The 19679-nt window shown below is 47.8% G+C and overlaps 1 protein-coding gene across 2 annotated transcripts in view; it reads left to right on the top strand.

The window, feature by feature from the left end:
• The first annotated feature begins 214 nt into the window (after window positions 1-214).
• Window positions 215-19679, top strand: part of PLD1 (phospholipase D1) — a 61194-nt gene continuing 41729 nt past the window's right edge. For both annotated transcript variants that reach the window (XM_083868728.1, XM_083868727.1), the window contains exons 1-5: window positions 215-263; window positions 17358-17543; window positions 17869-17996; window positions 18283-18428; window positions 19274-19382. In XM_083868728.1, the coding sequence (XP_083724854.1) occupies window positions 17390-17543; window positions 17869-17996; window positions 18283-18428; window positions 19274-19382 (537 nt within the window). In that variant the 5' untranslated portion in view covers window positions 215-263; window positions 17358-17389. The remainder of the gene's footprint in view (window positions 264-17357; window positions 17544-17868; window positions 17997-18282; window positions 18429-19273; window positions 19383-19679) is intronic.

The following is a 19679-nucleotide window of genomic DNA, read 5'->3' as shown; positions in this document are numbered from 1 at the left end:
GCGGTGCCGGTCCCTCCTCCGGGCCGTGTCCCGGCCCCGGGTCCCTCAGCGGGGCGGGCGCGGGGCGGGCCGGGGGCCGGGCCTGGGCAGCGCGCCTTGGGCCCCGCAGGCGGGGCTGGTTGTGGGGAGGCTCCTCGGGCTGCTCCTCGGGCTGCTCAGGGCTGCTCCTCCGGCCGCTGCTGCCCCGCGAGAGGGACGGGAAGGGACGGGACCCGGCTGGCGCTGAGGGCACCATGGGGCACCCGCGGCGGCGGGGGCCGGAGGTGGGTGAGGGCGGCTGGGCCCGGGGGTGTCCCGGAGCGGGCGCCCGGCCCGGGGCACTGCGGGGACTTCAGGCGTCTGTTTTCGAGTGAACGCGCTGCCCGGGCTCTTTCCTGTGGCAGGCTTTGCCGCGGGGAAGTGTTTGTCGCCTGTCGGACACAAACTCGGGATGGTTTGCGCGTTTTCCGTGCTGTGAGGTGGGCGTGTTTGGGCCGGTGCGGTCCTGCCCTGCGGTCAGCGCTGTGGGCGCTGGGTTGGGAACCTCGGGCGATGTGGGTGAACTTGAGTGTCCCCGGAGCTGGTGGAGCCCTGACCCTGCCACGTCCCTTCCGCACCCGCCGATTTTGGCTTGTGGGAAAACCATCAGAGTTACTCAACACGCAGCCCAGTTCTGCCGAGCCGCCCGGGTGGGTTTCTTGCAGTGAAAGCGTTTTCCGCCTGTTGCTGGTTTTCTTTATTTGGCGTGATGCTCTCTAGAAATCTTCAAGCCCCAAGGTGCCTGCGGTCCGAGCTGTGGTTCAAGTCAGTGCAGCTCCATTGGCTTTGGGAGCATTTCCCCGGGCTGACCAGGATCTCTGCACACAGAAGGACAATGCCCATTGTGTGCCCAGGTCTGCGTGATCCCCACATCCCTCCTTTCCCTAAATCTGCACGGTGCCTCTTTAGTGAGGCTGTCTGGGGACACGCACCGGCAGCTGGACTGGGGAGATGAAGCTCTGCTGGTTTGACACTGGCGGAAGATGATAAGATGATCAGTGTGGATGTCACGGCGTGCCCATGGCTGCTGCTGGGACAAAAGCTCCCTGTTTGCGCACAGCCTTGTGCTTCGAGCTGCCTTGTGTTTGCAGCTCCAAGGGTGGGAGCTCTCTTTCGAGTGTCTTTAATCGCTCAAGAATTCATGTTTTCCCTCCTGTGCCGTCTCTACCATTCGATAAGTGTGAGCTCATGCCAGAGGCTCGCAGGTAACCAGGGAACTTAATTTCCAACCAGCTCGCAGGAGTGTAAGCCCCGTGATTTGGGTCTCGTGGCCAAATCCTGCCCGGCTTAGCCAAAAGTTGGAAAGCTCTGGGTTTGAGTCTGTGGACTACCCTTCCTTTGCTGCTTGAGGGTCCTTTTGACCCTGTGATGCCGAGCACTCCCCGTTGATGCTGGGATCCCCGATCCAGGCTCAGGGGATTAATTGCTGCAGAGCCCTGGCGTGGGATGGCAGCAGCCCCTGTGCACCTGCCCTGCCTTTGCTGTGGCTGGAAGAGGCCCTTCCTCCTGTCCCTGTGCCATGAGCTGGCACTAAGCCTGTAAAATCAGATTTTTTGCAGTGGGCAAGTGTGTCTGGCCTCCCCCAGGCCTGGGGGTGCAGCACATGGGTGACCTCCCAGAGTGTCCCCATTGCCCATCTTGGTGCAGGGTTTGGTGCCTGGGGATGCTGAGCCCTGGATCTGCCCTCCCCTCTGGAGAGGAGGCTTGATCAGAGCTCCCTGTGGAACAGAGGCAAGGTCAGATCCCTTTGAAAAGACCTGTTAAAATTTGCAGACATTGCAATAGACTGTGCTTCTGGAATGGAAGTTTATTAAGAGGTACAGCAATTGAATTTGGTTTTGTCAAGATTTAACTTTCCGAAGTAGAGAAGATTGAAGGGTTTCACTTAAATACTTATTTGCATTTTTAGATTTATCTTGATATATAACGTCATCCTTTTCAGGGTTATTGAAAATTAATGCTGAGGCTCTGGTCTTACTGGAAAAGACTTAATACATTCACTTTTCCTGGAGGTCATGATGCTCTTCTTATTTTGAGAGGCTTAAACTCCTGCCACAAAAAAATGCTGTTTTGTTGACAGGTGTCTCCTGAGCTCTTGCAGCTGAGAAAGAGTGTGCTGGTATCAGAACTGCAGCTTCTTGAAACTGCTGAAGATGCTATTTCCCATGTGCGTAAATGAAATTATAAGTACTAGATAGGTGATCATTGATGGTGAAATTACTCTTTCACAAAGCAGGCTGCAATCTCTTGCCCCTCCTAGGAATTTACTACTCTTAATAATAACAAAGTGTAAAGGGTTGTGTCATTTTGACATTGTTATTCCTGTAATTTAGAAAGTGCTCTTTAGACTGCAGGTATGTCTGTGGTAGAGGAAAGATGTTTTAAGGGGTTGGGTCTTATCTCCAGCAGTGATTTAGGAAATCTCCTACATGATTAAGTTAAAGTTCAGCCAGCTGCACTTGGGTTTTACAGTTATTCCTCCTCTGAAAATGGATTTAAAGCAGGGTATCAAACCTTCAGGGAGAGAAATTTCAGGGGAATGCACTTAACTGCTGGTATTTCAAGGGAATAACAAGTGTTATTCCCTTGAAATGACATAATAAGGACGATATCAGTTGCCAATGTTCATAGAGGCTTCTAGTTTTATCTTCTCTCTTTCTGTACCCAGTGAATACATCAAAGGAGAAACTCTGAAATTGCTGGAGTTTGCAGGAAGCCATAGTGCTCCGTGAGGAGCAGCACCTTTCTGATGCCTTTGCTGCAAACAGGTGGTTCCTTAATTTCATGTTGGAACAGCTATTTTGCAGCAAGTTATATAAAAAAATAAGCTTTAGTGAGAATCAGCATTGTCCAGTGGCCCTAAATCTGCGTCTAACAGAGCTGAAGAAGCAATTTGATTTTCTCCTAGAGTGTCTGATGTCAGTAAGCACCTGGTCTTGGCTAAGGCTGAGGAAGGAGGAGGGCGAGAGCAAACCTTTACGTGCCTTTTCCTCCCATTGTCTGACTGGCAATTATTTGATGATGTGTTTTTAACTTGCTCTCACATGCCCTGTACCCTGCAAACTCCTGCAGGGACTGAGATTTGCTCACAATCGTTTGCCTGACAGGAGTTGTGACAGTGTCTTTTTTTCTTTCCCTTCACAAAACCTTGGCCAGCCTTTTTTTTTTTTGTTCTTTTAGCCAAAATAAGGGCTTTTTCAGTCCATATTTAGGTGCTGCTTGCCGTGCTTTTCCTGCCCTCGAAGAGGTGGGATGTATATGCAGCTTGTGTGCAGTCTGTCTTCTTTGCACCCACCTGTGCAGGGCCAGACCTCAGCTCTGCTGAGCTACAGGATTGAGATAGATATATAGCGTCAATTCAATTTTTTTGTTTGTTTTGGATATATAAAAAAGTTTTAAATAGATATTTATCCAGATGCACCTGCCCTGTCCTTCACTTCATGGACTTAAGATCATCTGATACATGTACATACCAGCTTGCAGACACCCTGGAAGGCAGAAAGTGGTGGAGGGACTGATGAAAAAAGCTCCATTTGCCAGGTTTTATTTACAAAATATTTGCCACGTTGTTCCCGCACCTGCTTGGCACAGGGCAGTCGTGGTCCTTGCAATTGGACACTCACCCTTACCCTGGCTCCTATGCAGCAGAGAGGACAAATAGGAGTGAAATGTGGATTCAAAGATCATGAATTTTGTATCTTTATATATATATTTTTGCCGTTGGAATTCAGAGTTTTCTCTGTTTCCCTGCAGTAGCAGTGGGAGGTATCGCCGGGGGCATCGTGTGCCGTCGTTGCTGCCCCGAGCACTTCGCACATCCCGCGCTCCTGGTGCCCACGCGCCGAGGTGGCATTTAGTGATTTCTGGATCCTTCAAGCAGATAAACACCAGAACCTGGGGGTTTACATAACAAAGTGGGAGTGGGGCTCGTGTCTGTCAGACAGCTCCGGCCCCCAGACACCCATCTGCTGGCGTGGAGAGAGGGGGAGAAGCCGTCTGGTGGCTGCTCCTCCCACGCTGGAGATCCAGGACCCCAAATGAGCTGGGATGGCACCAGGCAGAGAGGAAGCCACACAGCCCAGAAGGGAGGCCAGTTTTGTCTCAGAGAATAAGAACTTCTATTTAAAAAACTGTTGTGGCTCGCATGAGTCTAAATAGATGCAGGTCAGGGAAATCTTGCTAAAAAAGGGTCAGGGAAGGGGGATGGAGCAAGCGCCAGAGGATCTGCTGCCATTCCTGCAGTGAGTATGGTATCAGCTCAGCAAGGGTGACAGCCTGCCCAGGATTTATTGCCTAAATGGGATGTGGGACTTTAATATTGAGGTAATTACCTGAGATGGTCTTATTGGGCCACCATGCTTGCTTGGGTGCCAGTAGAATCTGACTGAGAGTGTGGCTGGGTGGGAATGAACCCCGACACACAGGGTATGCCTCTCTGTGCCAGGTCATCACTGAAGCTGGTGTTGACTGTGTGTGGTGTTCATACCTTTGTGCTCTTTGTTTTTTTGCAATTTGTTTGCCCTTAAATCTTCCCTTTTGCACCCTGGGGACGCAGAGTGGACTGCATTGAGCTCTATCAAATAGAATGGTGCTGCACCTCCAGCAGGATTTGACAGCAAAGGAGCCAGTTTGTATTAGTTACCTTAGTGTGATAACATTGTCTCTTCCTCCTCTGTCCCATTTTCTATGGCAGAGGAGGAATAGATAAAATAAATGATCTTCTGCCCTAAGGAACTCACTGTTTATGGAGAAAGACTTTAATAAAAGGGCAGGTGTAATAAAAAAAGATGAATAATGGTGGGGTGCACATTTTGCAGAAGAGAAAGAGCACCCCTCCACTGGCCACCCATGGAAAGCCTCTGGGAGAGGAGTTGCAGGGCTGAGGGTGAGAAACCTCATCACTATTGGCAGGTTTACTTGACAGAAGGAGACTTTTCTGTCTGGGTGGGCGAGCCCTGTGCACACTGTACTGACAGCAGCAAATATTCTGAATATTCATGATGTTGAGATCTATTTTCCTGGCTTACACCTGCTGGTGAGGAAAGAATTAAACTGCATTTCCTGGATTGCATTTTTCAGGTCAGTCTGTGAGTGGGCCTGATTCATGTCTTCCATTTTTCTTTCTGCCAGTGCAATGAGCCCTCGTGTGCAGCCTTCACATGAGGACTCTTTTTTGGGAGAAATAAGATAAGCCTACTGAAAAACACCCAGTGCTTCTCTGGGCTCTCTCAGGACTGGTAGCAAGATCCCAGTGAGCTGAGGGCACTTTACATCTTCTTCCCCAAGGCTGGGGAAGATGGTCCAGGCACAGAGGGTCCTCTCTTCTCCGGGACAAGCGTTCCAGAGCGCAGAGACAAAAGGCAGTGCCAGGCAGACAATGTCCCACAGAGCAGAGCTCTGACAGCCTCTGTCCCAGCCTGTGCAAGTGGCTGATTCAGAGCCAGTTGCAGTTTCTGGTTGTCTGGCCATGCAAGAACTTGCTTCTCTTTTCCCTCCAGGATCTGCAGATTCCATGTGCTGGGGCTCTCCCTTGCCACTGGCACTGACTCATTGCTGAGCCACTTCCTAGAAACTTTTCCCATTTTACCAGCTGGACTTCTCGCAGGATTTTTTAAACCAGAAATACTCATTTTTTTCTTCTTCCTGCTTGTCTCTGTCCCACCCAGAAAACACCCACTGGTGAGCACAGTGCTCAGTGCATTGCATTGAGTCAGATGAACCTCGCAGCACAGGCTGCTCACCGTCAGCTGGGTTAACTTCTGCCTGAAACCTCCAGGAAGCTCTGGGGCAGGGGGTGTAAATAAACCAGCAAGAGCAATTAATGGCATCTTTCCATCACTTTCAGTAGCCTGAGGTGTTGTGGCCGTGGCAGGAGCTCATAACTGCACCCCACTATGTGGCTAAAGCCAGCCCTGCTGTTGGGCCTTTTCTTTATTTAAAAACTATGTGTTCTTACTCTCAACCGGCTCTGAATGTGACACTGAAGAGGTGAAACAATTGGATGGTTTGTACTTGAATTTTCTCTTTCAATTGAAGTAAGATGCAGTTACAGGATGCAGTTGACTTCACATGAAGAACACAAATCTGCCTTATTTGTGGTTCTCTTGGGTGCACTGGAAAGCACTCGTGGCTGCTGGGGTCTTCTAGGGCACTCAGCTGTCCTCTCTCAGTCACAGCTGAAGGGCTGCTGAAACAATTTGGAGAGCAGGCAGTGCATCATCATCTTTTCAGAAAGAAGTACTTTGTTTTCTCATTTCTCTTTTGCTATTTATGTAGTCCCCGTGAGATGTTCTGAAGTATATTTTTCCATGACTGAGGTTTCCTGCAAATTGATCTTTTTTTCTGTGTCTGTGTCCCACCCAGTGTTAAGTCTTACCAAGAAAGAATAGTAGATGACTCACGGTGGCTTTGAAATCTCTGTGGTTAGACCTGATCCTGCAGAGTTTTGGCAGCAGTTATGCCAAGTGAGCCATTTTGTTCACCAGGAGAAAGAACTGGCAAGATGGGAACTGCTGTCTGAGCCTGTTTAGCCTTTTTTACTTCTCTCCCAAAACTATTGCATTTCTTCCTGCCAAACAGCTTTTCTTGTACATGTAGAAAACTCTCTGCAAACACTTCTGGGCACTGCTGCTCCAGAAGGTCATGGCAGTTGAAGGAAAAATAGTCTTTAATTTTTGCCTCATTATGTGCTGAGGTTTGGAGGGTTAAGCCTGTAAGTCATAATATTCATACTCTGATTTCCTCTAGGAATTTGTGAGAAAAACACTGTAAAGGAGTTTTAACAAAAGGAGAATGAACTGCAGGGTGTCTGCCTTGCCCAGACACCTGTGTTGCTTGTACAGTGCTGGAGGTCTGGAGATGTGAGGGGACAGAGGAGAGAGGAGGCACCTGAGGCTCAATTTGAGATCTGAGATGAGCATCATCTTTCCCTGCCTGCCATCAGCAGCCTCCTGTGCAGGCTTGATCGAGGCATTGTTTTTCCCCTCTAGGAAAGTGGTTAAAAAAAATTGTCCACGGCATCTATTTTGTTCTAAGCAAGCTGTCAGTATTGTCAATGCGTGTAAATGAGCTATTTTGCATAAATTTGCAGGTGTTTAGTTGTATTTAAGAAAGAAACATAAGGGAGCTATTCTGTTTCTGTAAGTTACTGCTTCATAACAGACAATTTCTTACTGAATTTGCCTGGATTTGATCTTGGTCTGAAACCTCAGCCATCATTCCAGAATTATTTGAGAAATCAGAATCCGGTTAGTGTAATTACATAGTCATCCTTAATTCTGATAATGACTTCAAGGTATAGAAAAATTAACTTTTCACCTGTATGCTAGGTGCTGTTAAGTTACCCTGTAGGTTGTCCATGGGAGAGGCTGATGTGCAAAGCCACCCTGAGCTCTCTGTGAAGTTCTGGGGACAGCATCACCTCTGCCCTCTGAGCTTGGGGTAACTGCTTCTCTTACAGTTACCTCTGGGGCTTCCCCAAGCCAACTCTTCTTTTAAATGAGGTCTTCCTAAATATTTTTTTATCTGGCCATGGAGAAGGAAAATGCAGTTCTTGTGAGACCTTAGTGTTATCCTAAATCCACACATGAAGCTGTTCAGGAGCTGGTTGGAGGTTTCTGAGAGAAAGGGAGGCTGAGGGCTGGTGTCTGCCTGTGTTGGTGCTGGCTGTGCTGAGGAAAAGCAGCTCTCCTTGGAAACGTGGATCAGGAGCAGACATGCACCCTCCTGTCATCACCTCTGGCTCCTGTTCTTGCTGTTTTTTTGGGAATGATGCCTGATTGTACAACAGCATTTTAGTGCTGGGTGTCCCAGCTCAATGGTGGGAGCTGCAGTCACTGAGTGCTGCAGCTTTAAGAGTAGACTGGAAAATAACTGAAGTCAAATGAGGACAGAGACATGAAATTCTTGTGGAGCTTATCAGCCAGAATGCATCGAGTGCATTTAAAAGCACTGCTAAATAAAACATTAAAAATCACTGGGGAGCTTCAGTCTGGAGAGGTGCTGAATCCAGGTTTGCAGGCAGGAGTACAGGAGCATTTTGGGGTGATGAGAGTGACTGCAGCACATCCTGGGGCTTTGCACTTGTGGCTCCAGCCTGTCCTTACCCTGGGCAGGAACAGCAGGTGACAGTGCTGTTGGGGTGATGCAGGGTCCTGTTTGGGATGGGGAAGCAGTGGGATTCTGGCTGAGGAGCAGAGAGAGGAACTGGGATGTGCCTTTGCTGTGACATGCCCTTGCTGGGACAGCCTGATGACCCCTGAGTTCTGCATTTCCTCTCACACCCATTAACCAGAGGTCATCCTTGCTTTGGGTTATCAAAGTACACCTCTGGCACAGTGTGTGCACTGTCAGGAAACGCGTGGCAGAGGTTAATGTTCAGTGTGAGCAGTCACAGGGTTGGTTCACACTGCCAGGAAGGATCAGCAGTGGGATGGCACCCTGCAAACACCTGGCACTGCATGTGGGCCCCAGCCCTGCACCCTGCCCTTGGAGCTGCCTCTAAGAGGAAGAAAAACAGCAGTAAAACTGTGGTGGTGGTCACCCTGCAGTGATTGTCCTCGAAGCTGGTGGGGTCATGGGGAAGCCACCCTGGGAGATGAGCCTGTGCCTTGTGCTCCCCAAGCAGGGGGAGCTCACATGGGAACATTTGAGCTCTGCACTGTAGTGGAGACTGCACTAACAGCAGTACTCTTAAGTGGGAGGGTCTCTTTCCTCCTCCATCATGGCCCTCTGCTCCTGCCAACTGTTTGTTGTTTTTTTTTTTAATGGAAATTATTTGAAAAGTTTCATTAAGGCAAACAAACTCCCAAAAGCCAAGACAATGGAAACAGCATTTTATTGCAGCATTAAAATTTTAGTTAAACTATTATTAAAAATACACAGTCTCAATCTGCTGCTCCTTATTGCTGTTATACCCACAAGAATTTATCATTTCTTTGAGCAGGTCACATAAAGGGTCAACAAAACCACTTCCCTGTGCTTTCACATGGAAAAAAGCAGGAGGGTAAAGAAAAATCGTGTTCCCATTTAATGGGAACAGTTCAACCAGCAGCAGGGTGGCAGGAGGAACAGGGCACTGACCTCCTTACACATACCTGTGCCCTTTGCTGTGATCTAGAGCTGCTGCCAGGAGCCACTGCCCGTGCAGGGCTGAGATCCTGGTGCAGTTGCCGAATCCCTCCCGAGCACAGGCTGCAGTGCTTTCCCTGGAATTAGCTTGGCTGGTAAGAGATATGTGAAGGTCTGTGTTTGCATTTATCAGCTGCCACCTCACCCCACTGTGGGAGGGAGGGAGGGATGGAGGTGTTGGGCTGCCTGCCAGCGTGCCCGCTTGTCTCCGAGCCACTGGAATTCCCTGCGGAAATGTGACTTGGCAGGTGGCAGTTGCTGGAGCAGACGTGGCTCTGGGAGATACCAGAATAGTGTTGAGTGATGTACAGGACATCAGCCCTGTAGATATCTATACATGTAGGTCACAAAAATATTTGCTGTATTTGTGTGATGTGTTCAGCTATAGATAAGAGCTGCAGCTGTGTGTATCATCCTGTGAGCACCGTGGTGATCCCTGTTATCTCTGATCCCCATGGAGATGGTCACTCTAAGAGTCCTGTGCATTACACTATCACTTTGGCTAGCTCCTTGCTTTTAGGATTTTATATAAAGCTTTTGTGAGCTCTATCTTGGGCCAAACTGTGTGTCTGTCAGCACCCAGAAGTACTGCATGTTTTTGCCTTCCTGCTGTTTGCTCTTTGCAGCAGGCAGTTTTCCAATCCTCTCTTTTCCATCAGCCCAGGACTTTATTGACCACTCTGTTGCATCTTGGTTGTGTGGTTTGGGGATGCTGAGATGGAGCCAATCCCCAAGGTGCTGTCACGCTATTCCCTTTGCCTGCCTGCAGCTGTAGTGCTAGTTGCTCTCTGGAGGTGAGTAACCAGGTTACAAAGCCTCTGAGCATCCCTTGTCTTGTTTTTCAGGGGTGTTGTGTGCAGTGCTCCTGGGTTTAGGGCTGCAGGGTGTGTGCCATGGACCACATCAGGGAGTGGAGGGCTGGCAGTGATCCCTGAAGGATGCACGGCCCGAGGTGCGAGTGCTGTGCTTAAACTTTTGTCTATGCCTGAGGAATCCAAAACAATGTGATGAATTAGTATGTGTAGGGCCAGCCTTAATTATCAATAAATACCTAATGATCGACTTCCCGTGGAGGCTGCACTTCCTGCAGCAGCCCAGGGAGCAGGGATGGTGCTGCTGGGCAGGGGCAGTGGGAGCCAGAGCAAGCAGTACATCAGCATGAGATCAGCAGCCGCTGCCCATCCGAGGATGTTTATGTTTTCCCTTTACCGCTCTGTAAAGCGAGTCCTTGGGAGGTGCCTGACGCTTAGGCTGGGCTGGGTGTGAGGGCAGACCAGCACTGGGTTTTTCTGGCTGAAGCTGTGGGTTAGTCATCAGTGCCTCACCTCATCTTTGACCTGCCTGGGTTTTCTGTGTCCTTTTCTCTAGCAGAGGTGCAGTGGGATGGATGCTGCAGAGTCCTGCCCAGGGGCAGAAGGGGCTCTGCCCAGTGTGGATAGTGCAACAGGGACTCCCAAAGATAAACCTGTTATTTCCAGGCCATCCCAACCTTGAAGCATCTCATGCCCTGTTGCAAACAGGCTGTGTGGATTCCTGTGACTTTGCTGTTCCTGTGGGCAGGCTCGTGGCTTGGCAATAAGCCTCACATGGCAAGGATTGGAAATCAATAATGCAGAGCCAGAGAACTGTGCTGCAGGAAGCACTAATTGGTTTCTGCTTTTAGAGGTATTGCTATTAAGTGGGGGCACTTTGCAGGAATATTGTTTTGGAAACAGGATTTTAAAATATTTTTGTTTTATCAGGGTTGGGCTAAAGATAAGTGAATTAAGTCAGGATGATGTTTCAACATGTCTACTGTTGATCTGGGTTTTTATTTCCGTTCTCTAGCTCCAGATCTTTCCAGGATAGGAGCAATGCTTTGGTTCTTATTGAAGGGCTGGTTTGTGTGTTTGGAGAAACAAACCCTAATCTTTTTGCACTGCCCCTGCAGTATGAGCATCCAGAAGGGCAGATTTTTCAGGAGTCGTCTGCATTTGCTGTTGCTGGCTGCTGGCTCCTCTGGCTGAGTGCTTTCAATGTACTGAACTGAAGACCAGGGTTAAGGCATTGCTGAGCATTTTTGAACCCTATTCTCTTTTATTCTCTTTTAGTTTCATAGTTAGGAAATGTAACATGCTACCTGCAATATTGATTAAATATTGAGGGAAGGATAAAATCATTGTGTGTCTGTTTTGCTTTGTGTGAGTATGGGGATTTTTCCTGGGCTGGAAAAGCAGGATGCTCTTTGCAGAAGCTGTCAGGGATCCTGAGCACAGGGGACAGTCCTAACTGTGGTGGAGGGCTGACCCCTGCCCAGGGCTGTGGAAGGAAAGTGTGCCAGGGCATAAATCTCGGCTGCTGACAAGCCCAGATTTTCCTGGGGGAGGCAAATAACTCCTCAGAAATGGCTCTTATCAGCTGAGGGTATTTCTCCAAGACAGAGTGGTCCAAAGCTAATTTTAGGTTTAAAATGGGATGAATTAGGAAATATTTACATGCAAAAGATTCATCACCACCAGACAGAGCAAAAAGCTGTTGAAGGCATGGTGCATGGGAATTCCTTGGCATTTCATTTGGGCTCTTGGTGCCCCTATTGCAGCCAGGCTCTGGCAGCAGCAGGAGGAGAGAGAGAGAATCCATGGCTCTGATTCTTTGGGCTTTGGTTTATTTGTTTGTTTTCTGTTTAATAACCCTTTAATAACCCCATCTCATTGCCCTGTTTTGGCCTGAGCCTGTCTGTTCTGCTCCAAGCAGCCTGGGAGGTTTTTGTGTGTCTCACCATGGGCTCCGCTGCCTGCAGGAGAAAACCAAGTATGGGAACAGAGGTCACTTGTCACAGCCCTTGCCAGAAGGTCACTGTACTGGGAGGGATGTCATGAGAACAGGAATGAGGTAATTTTCAGGCATTTTAGTGTTTGTCACCATAGGGATAAGAGTTGATACAGAGCATCAAACCCTGGGAGGCATTAACAGGAAATGTCTGTTTTTCCTGGATGTATTTTCTCTTCTCTGCTCCCTTCATTTTCCAAATGAAGGTTTTTTGGGTTTCATAGCTTTGTGTGCTGCTTTTCGGCATTGGGACCTCATTAAGGAGCTGTGATTATCTGGGCTTGTTTCAGATCTGCCACTAAACTTAGGCTGACCAAGTTTTAGGGAGTCTGTGCTATTACCAGCCGCATACATTTTCACATCAGGACGTCAGTGTCTTCAAAGCACAGAACTGTTCATGAATATTTACAAAAATATGTATTTTCTGCCTTCCAGTTTCCATGCCTTTAAAGCTGTGCTTTTGTTGTCCTGTGCAACAAGTAGAAAAAAATTTTATTTAATGAAGGCTGAGATGGTCATATGATCCCTGAAGTAATAACTTGGGGTTAAAGCATAACCAAAATGGCAAATAACAAGTAGTTATTGGGCTTGCAAAGTTGCAGGATGGAGCTGCAGGTTTGCAATAGATTCACAAGGGCTCAGGTATTAATATAGTTAATTTCTATTTTTTTAGTCATTTTCCCTGCAGTTGAAGACTCGGCTAATTCTTGGTGCAGTCACTATTTCCAGTGTATATATTTCGCTAGTTCAAGAGGTTTGGGAACCATGTGCTGTGGGGACAGCCTGGGACAGGAGGCAGAAAGCTTAAGTGGTGCTTCAGGAGGAAGCCATTAATGTGAGAATTGGGTTGGACAAAGGCAGTGTCAGCAGTCTTTATGGGGATTTAAGTATGTGATTTTACCTCTCAGTGTTTAATCATCTCCCTTTTCCCTTGTCTGTTCATTCTTTTCAATGTTTTCCTTTACTGCTGAGTCTTTTGATTGTGTATTCCTTCTTGCTCCTTTTGCCCAGGCAGACTTTGAGCCGGATAAAGCCAGAGCAGCTCCTTCCCTCTGTTCAAACACAGGTTGCCACACCAGCCCCTGGATGCCTTGGCAGCAGGTTTGGGGTGTGGGCGCTGGGGAGCAACTGTTCCCCTGCCTCACTCAGCCCTGGGGCTCTGCAAACCCCTCCTTTGCCATTAGACAGGGCTTTGTCCCCAGTCTCTGCTTTAAACCAGCAGTTAAACTGAAAGAGAGGAGATTTAGATTAGATATTAGGAACAAATTCTTGCCTTTGAGGGTGCTGAGGCATTGAATGGCCAGAAAAGCTGTGGATGCCCTATCCCTGGAAATGTTCAAGGCTAGGATGGACAGGGCTTGGAGCAGCCTGGGATAATGGAAGATGTCCCTGTCAGTGGCCAGGGGTTAAAACTGGGTGATCTTTAAGGTTCCTTCCAACCTAAAGCATTTTGTTTAGATTCTAATCTAGAGCATTTCTCCCTTGCCCACCCTGCTCACAGCAACCTTCTGCAGGGTTGTAGTCCGCTGTCACGTTTCTCTGCCTTCTCTCAGTATTGACACTGTTCTCACAGGTCAAATGCCTTAGGTTTGAGTCTTCCTGTGTTCTGCACCATCTCTTCCTTCCTGGCTCCCAGGCAATAGTCCTGTTTGTGCATCTTGGCTCAGGTTTTGCCTTTGTTCAGATTGCTGGTTCTTGACTCAGTCAGACCCTGATTTTTCTCTTTTGGTTATTTGGGATTTTTCTTTTAAAGAACCTGCTGCTTATTTTGAAGGGCAACAGCTGAATACTGAAATGCAGCACTTATTTCTCAGAAGTTTCATCCTATTATTTGCATTATTATTATTATCCTGTGATTTGCTGGTATCACTTGAGTTCAGTATCAGAGGTTTATAATTCCCTTCTCTAGTCCATCAGCAGTGTGAGCAGTGAGTGGCACTGGATAGACACAGGATCTGTCTGGTTTGTGGTAAAATCCTGGATATCCCTGTGTGCTGCCTGTTTGCAGCCAGCCTGTTGCAGATTAACCCAGGCATTCCTCAGCTTGCCCATGGGAATGCAGAGAGTGTCTGTGTGGAAATTCTGCCCGAGAGGTTAAATAGCTTTTATGGAGCAGAGCCCTGGAAAGCAAATTTGGCAAAGCTTTCAGAGGGATGTGGTATGTCCTGTCTTTCCAGCTGACCCCAAAGCCATTCTGCCTGCCCAGGGCTGGGTTTGCTCTGTGTCCTCTGGCTCTGCAGCAACCAGCTGTGACAGGGAGTGTGGCCACTGCCCGGGTTTGTGGGGCTGCTGACAGGGCCATGGGCAAGTCAAATTTCCCTCTCAACCTCAAAATTTGGCTTAATGTCAGTGGGGGGAATCTTGCTGCTGGGACTGACTCAGGTCCATCTGAGTTTGGATCCTGCTTTATACCAGGATTTTCTGTGCCAGCTGTGAAAACAGCTTTAGCTTTAAAAAAAAAAAAAATCCTGAGTTACGGAGCCCTGCTGTGGTCCCCTGCAAATAATCATTGCATACACTGGTTAATTGTTTATCCATTAACCAACTGTGTCAATTAGTCTGACAAAGAACCCAGCTGTACCTGGCACCGTGGGGAGGAAAGGAGGAGGAGGAGGGAGGATGAGCAGCATCTCTCCCTGTTGGCTCCTCTCTGTTGCTCTTCTTCCAGCCGTGCTGATGTGGTATTTGTCTGCTGGTTTCCTTCAAGTGTAATTGTGTTTGGGCTTGTGTTCTCTTTGACCGTGGAAAACTTCTTTTGGAAAGGGCATTAAGTTTCCATGAAGTAAAAGCATCTTCTGATGAAGGAAAAAACCCAAATTCGGTTTTGTTTCTAAACGTGAATGCAGACAGAAATACAAAACAAGATGCTGCTTTATTTGCAGCTAGAAATGCACAAAAAAATTAATTGCATGAAGTGCTGGGTGGGAAATATGATTTAATGTATGTATTGGTGCAGAGCAAGGCTTTGGGTGCCCTCCTGCCATCCCCAGGGTTATTTGGGAAAGCCTGGTAGCATGGCCTCCCTTGGCAATGCTGTTTATGTATGCCTCCTTTACAGGGAGAAAATCAAACATGCAAAGCCAGTCTATATCAGGTGGAATGACTTCACTCCAAACAAATGAAAATGTAGCTTATGCTCTCTGAATAATTGAAATCCCCTGCAGTACGTTGTTAGAATAGGGAAAGTGTAAAGCTTCCAAGAGGGAGAACTGGCTTTCCATGAAGTGGTGACTGGGGAGGTGTGGGGCAGTGCCAGTGCCAAATTCCTGCTGCAGAGAAGCTCCATGGGCTGGGTAGGGTAACATCAGTGGAGTGGGAGCAGTCTGATAATTGAAACAAAATGGATTATAGTAATAATTGTAATGAAAGGGGAATAACACTGATGGGAACAAGTGGTGCATAATACAGTAATTGCTCACCACTCCCTGACCAGTGCCCAGCCCCCAGCAGCAGTTGGCACCCCCCAGCCAATTTCCCCAGCTGGGAATGGTGTCCTGGGGAATGGGATATCCCTTTGGGCACTTTGGGTCAGCTCTCCTGGCCATGCTGTCCCACAGCTTTTTGTGCACCTCCTCATTGTCAGAGCATTGGAAACTGGCAAGTCCTTGAATTAGGGGAAGCAGAACTTAGCAACAACTCAAACATCAGTGTGTTATCAACATTCTTCTGGTCTTAAATCCAAAACACAGCACTGTACCAGCTAATAATAAAATTAACTCTGTCCTATCTGAAACCAGGATGTTGCCCCAAAGTTCAGTGTATAAGTGGGAAAAGAGCTACCCACATGTGTGTTTATGTTTGAATTATTCTTGCAGATCTCTTGAAGTGATTTGGGGGCCCAGTGATCCCCTGGTCTGGTCCTGAAGCCTTCTATACCTTCTATACTCCTATACTTCTATACAGGAAAGGTGGCTTTCCCTGCCACTGGTAGAAGGTGACAGAGCCACCCTGGCCCTCAGAGCCCTCAGTCCCAAGGTGAAGCTGTTGGTTCTACATTTACTTTGGGATAGGAGGAGAGATTGACTCGATTTTTCTTGATTCAAGCCTGTGTGCAAATCGAATTTTTTTTTTCCTGGAGGCAGCTGCTTTTAGCATGTTTTTGGGCATACATGGTATCAGCCTTATGTAGTAATGAAATAATGGACTTGTTTCAAGAGGAAACAATAATAAAGAATGTTCTTTCAAAAGCAGCTAAACACATGATTTATTAAAATGTTAAATTATTTCCAAGTTACAGCATACCCAGCTCTTGTGGAGCTCACTCAAGAATAATTGCACAGTGTTCTTTGTAGAATTTAACATCAGAAATGTCACACTTTTTTGGAAAAATCATTCTTTAACACAATGTAAGAGCTTCCACAAGTATAAATGAGCATCCTTGTATTGGCTGCTGCAAAATGTTGCCAGTTTGTCCCATCCATATTCTTTCAGTGTAGCTGTCGAGCTGTGACATTTATTGCAGAGCAGGACAAAGATTGAAGGGATTCTTTATCATCATCAGGGAGATACCCAGGAGCTGGAGCCTGGCTGTGTGCAAGGACCAGCTCCACAGCCTCGTGGTGACATGCAGAGCCTGGAGAAGGAGGAAGAGGGTTTGCAAATAATCACAAGCAGGAAAGGCTTGTGCTAGTGTCAGTGGCCGTGCCTCATATATCAATTTACTTTTATTTCCTTTTTTTTTTTTTCTTCTTCCTTCCCCATTTTGCTCATGACTCAGGCTCCTGAAATGAATGGGTGGGAATAAGGGTGGGAAGTGCTGTAGTCACCACTGCCCAAACACTTAAGTGCCACTGCCTGAGTGCCCTGAGCTGTGGCTCATTTCCCTGGCTGTGTCCTCATCACAAAGGGACAGTGGGCTGGTCCCCTGCAGCCACCTGGGAGGTTGGAGGGGTGAGCACAGAAGATGTGGAATCCATCTTGTTGATCCCAGGCTTTCTGGGGCCATCAGGATGCTCCTGACCCCAGAGAGGAACCTTTAGAGCTGTGACTTTTGAGTCTGCTGAGAGAATGGAGCCGTGGGAGAGCACGAGGCACGCAGACACCACAGGCAGTTGTGTAAGGTGCATAGAAATAGAGGAAATCTTAATAATACTGGGAGTTTCCATCACTACTTCACTCAAAGAAAGAACATGTAGCAAAAACTCCTACTGATTTTCTGAGTGAGCTTTTCCTCCATCCAGCCTGACCTGGGAAATTCAGCGCCAAGTGAATTAAGTCTGGGATTGTACCAGGCAGTGCTATGATTTGTAGCTTTAGGACTGAACATTTGGCATTGGATGTGTAGGATGGGGATAGTTGGGATGAATATGGGTAAAGGAAGGGGTGTCCGTGCATTGCCAGAGGTTTCCTTCAGCACTGTGTTGCAGAGGGGATGGTGACAGCTTTGCCCCGTCTCTCCCCAGCGCCCCGCGGCTCCTGAGCGCAGGCCCCTGAGATGTCTCTGAGAGCAGAAAGCCATGCAGCCACATCCACGCTGAAGAAACTCGCTGCAGACATGAGCAACATCATCGAGAGCCTGGACACCAGGGAGCTCCATGTGGAGGGGGAGGAGGTGGACTCGGACGTGCTCACTGACCCCAAAGGCACGGGTGAGTTAACACCCACAGGTTCTCATCCCATGTCTTGCCTGGGTTTAACAATCTGTTGGGAGGTAGGCTACAGCCTCAGGGGTTTTGCCAAGCATTTACCCTGATTTAGAACCACAAGGCTCTTAATACTTGAGCTTCTAAAGTCCATTCTGTGTAACCTTGTCTTTGAGCTCTCTTTAATAAAAATTGCTGTCTTTTGTTGGAATTAATGCCATTGTATAAACGCTCCCATGTTAAAGCGTTGCTGTCTGCTGGCTTTCATGCTCTCATGGGTTGTTACAAGGCTGTTGAGTTAATAGTTTTGTGGTGTTTGTGGTCCTTGCAGTGTGCATTCCCTTCTCTGCCATCTACCACACCCGTGGGTTCAAGGAGCCAGGTGCACAGACGTACCTCACAGGATGCCCTGTCCGAGTGCGTGTCTTGGAAGTTGAACGCTTCACTTCCACTAAGAAGGTCAGAACTTCCAGAGATTTCGTTTGATTTCTGTAGCACTGTATTTAAAATGCTGTTTGTGCTTGCTTGTTTGTGGGCTGAGGAAGCAGCAATCTCTGTGTCTCAGGAAACGCTTAGGAGAGAAAGGTTATCTGTCTATTTATAAAATCTAATAAAGCAGAACAAGAAATCATGAGACACAATAATCCTTAAGTAAAGTCGAATAAAGGCTCTTCAGATGAGCAGCTCCAGGAAAGTGGCTTCATTTCAAGACTTGCATCCCATGTGGTGGTGTTCTCCCCTGCAGGTACCAAGCCCCAATGTTTACACCATCGAGCTGACCCATGGAGAGTTTGTCTGGCACGTGAAAAGGAAGTTCAAGCACTTCCAGGAGTTTCACAGGGAGCTGCTGAGGTACAAAGCCTTCGTCCGCATCCCTATCCCCACCAGGAGGTGAGTGTGCATCCCTGTGGATTTGGGGAGATGGTGGATGGTGGGCTTTGGGAGATAGGATCTTCTGACTTTTAATATCTTATCTTTTTGGCTTCTCTGGTCCCATTTACTTTGCTGTAAGGAGGAAAGGGCAGAAGAATTCAGTCTCCATGAATATTTAGCAGCTATAATAAAAATATTTAATCTATGTGTTTAGCAGCCATAATCTGAGTGATGCAAACATCTCTCTGCTGACGCAGAAAACATTGTCTCCTGGGTCATCAGCTTTGGGCTGGATTTGCCTTGAACTTGGTGAAGGGTTATGATAATGCTAATGGAAATTGCTGGAGCTTTGGGACTTTCTGACAGCGTGGGCAGTATGTGGGAGGTGTGAGGGTCCCTAGTGAGGCTGGCCTTGGTGCTTGTAATGGCTGTAAATATAAGAGGAAAGGGAAAAGAAGTGGGAGGAGAAGTGGTTTAGGTCAGTAAGAGCCTCCTGATATAGACAAACATTGTGATATGATAGGAAAGGTAAAATGATAAGGGCTTAAGAGCTGGAGGAACATCGTGCTCTAAAAACAGGGTGTAGGCTCCCTTTACTTACAAGGGAAAATTGTGGCTGTCAAAATCAAATTCTGATATTTCAGTGTTACATTTTTGTTTGTGAGCCAATTGGAGCAAACTGGTTTCTTAAATGAATCCACAATCTTCTTTTCTGGTTTGTTTTTTGGCTGTCCTGCCTGCACGTCAGTTTTTAAGATCGTAGATAGAAAAAATAAAGACATTACAGCAGAGGGGTTACATATTGAAGCATACAGACACTTGCAGCACTGAGACTTGATGCTGGGGTGTGTTTTTCCTTCCAGTCACACAGTAAGAAGACAATCCATCAAACGGGGAGAGCAGAGGCAGATGCCGAGTCTGCCACACACTGCAGAGAGCACGGTGCGGGAGGAGCACTTCTCCAGCAGGAGGGTAAGTGCCCCCTTAGCCTGGGGGCCAGAGGGATGCTCTGAGGTGCAGAGAAGCCTGGCAGGTTGCTTGCAAAGCCACACACTATCAAAACCCTTGTCTGTTATCATTCCAGTAGTTTGCTTGAAAAAGTTTAGCTTTGACAAGTCCAGCTTTAAAGCCACATTCTCAGCTGTGCAATGATAAAGATGCTGCTCCTGGGGTTCATGTGGGCAAAGCTTTCCCCTGTGCAGCTGAGGAACCACCGTGAGGCTGGAAGTGGTGGTTCCCCTCCTCCCACCTGCTCTGATTTAAAGATAG

The sequence above is a fragment of the Zosterops lateralis genome, assembly GCF_965231275.1.
Source record: "Zosterops lateralis genome assembly, chromosome: 10".
Taxonomy (NCBI): domain Eukaryota; kingdom Metazoa; phylum Chordata; class Aves; order Passeriformes; family Zosteropidae; genus Zosterops; species Zosterops lateralis.
Note: the sequence above shows the minus strand (reverse complement) of the source record. Positions and strands in the feature narration are given on the sequence as shown.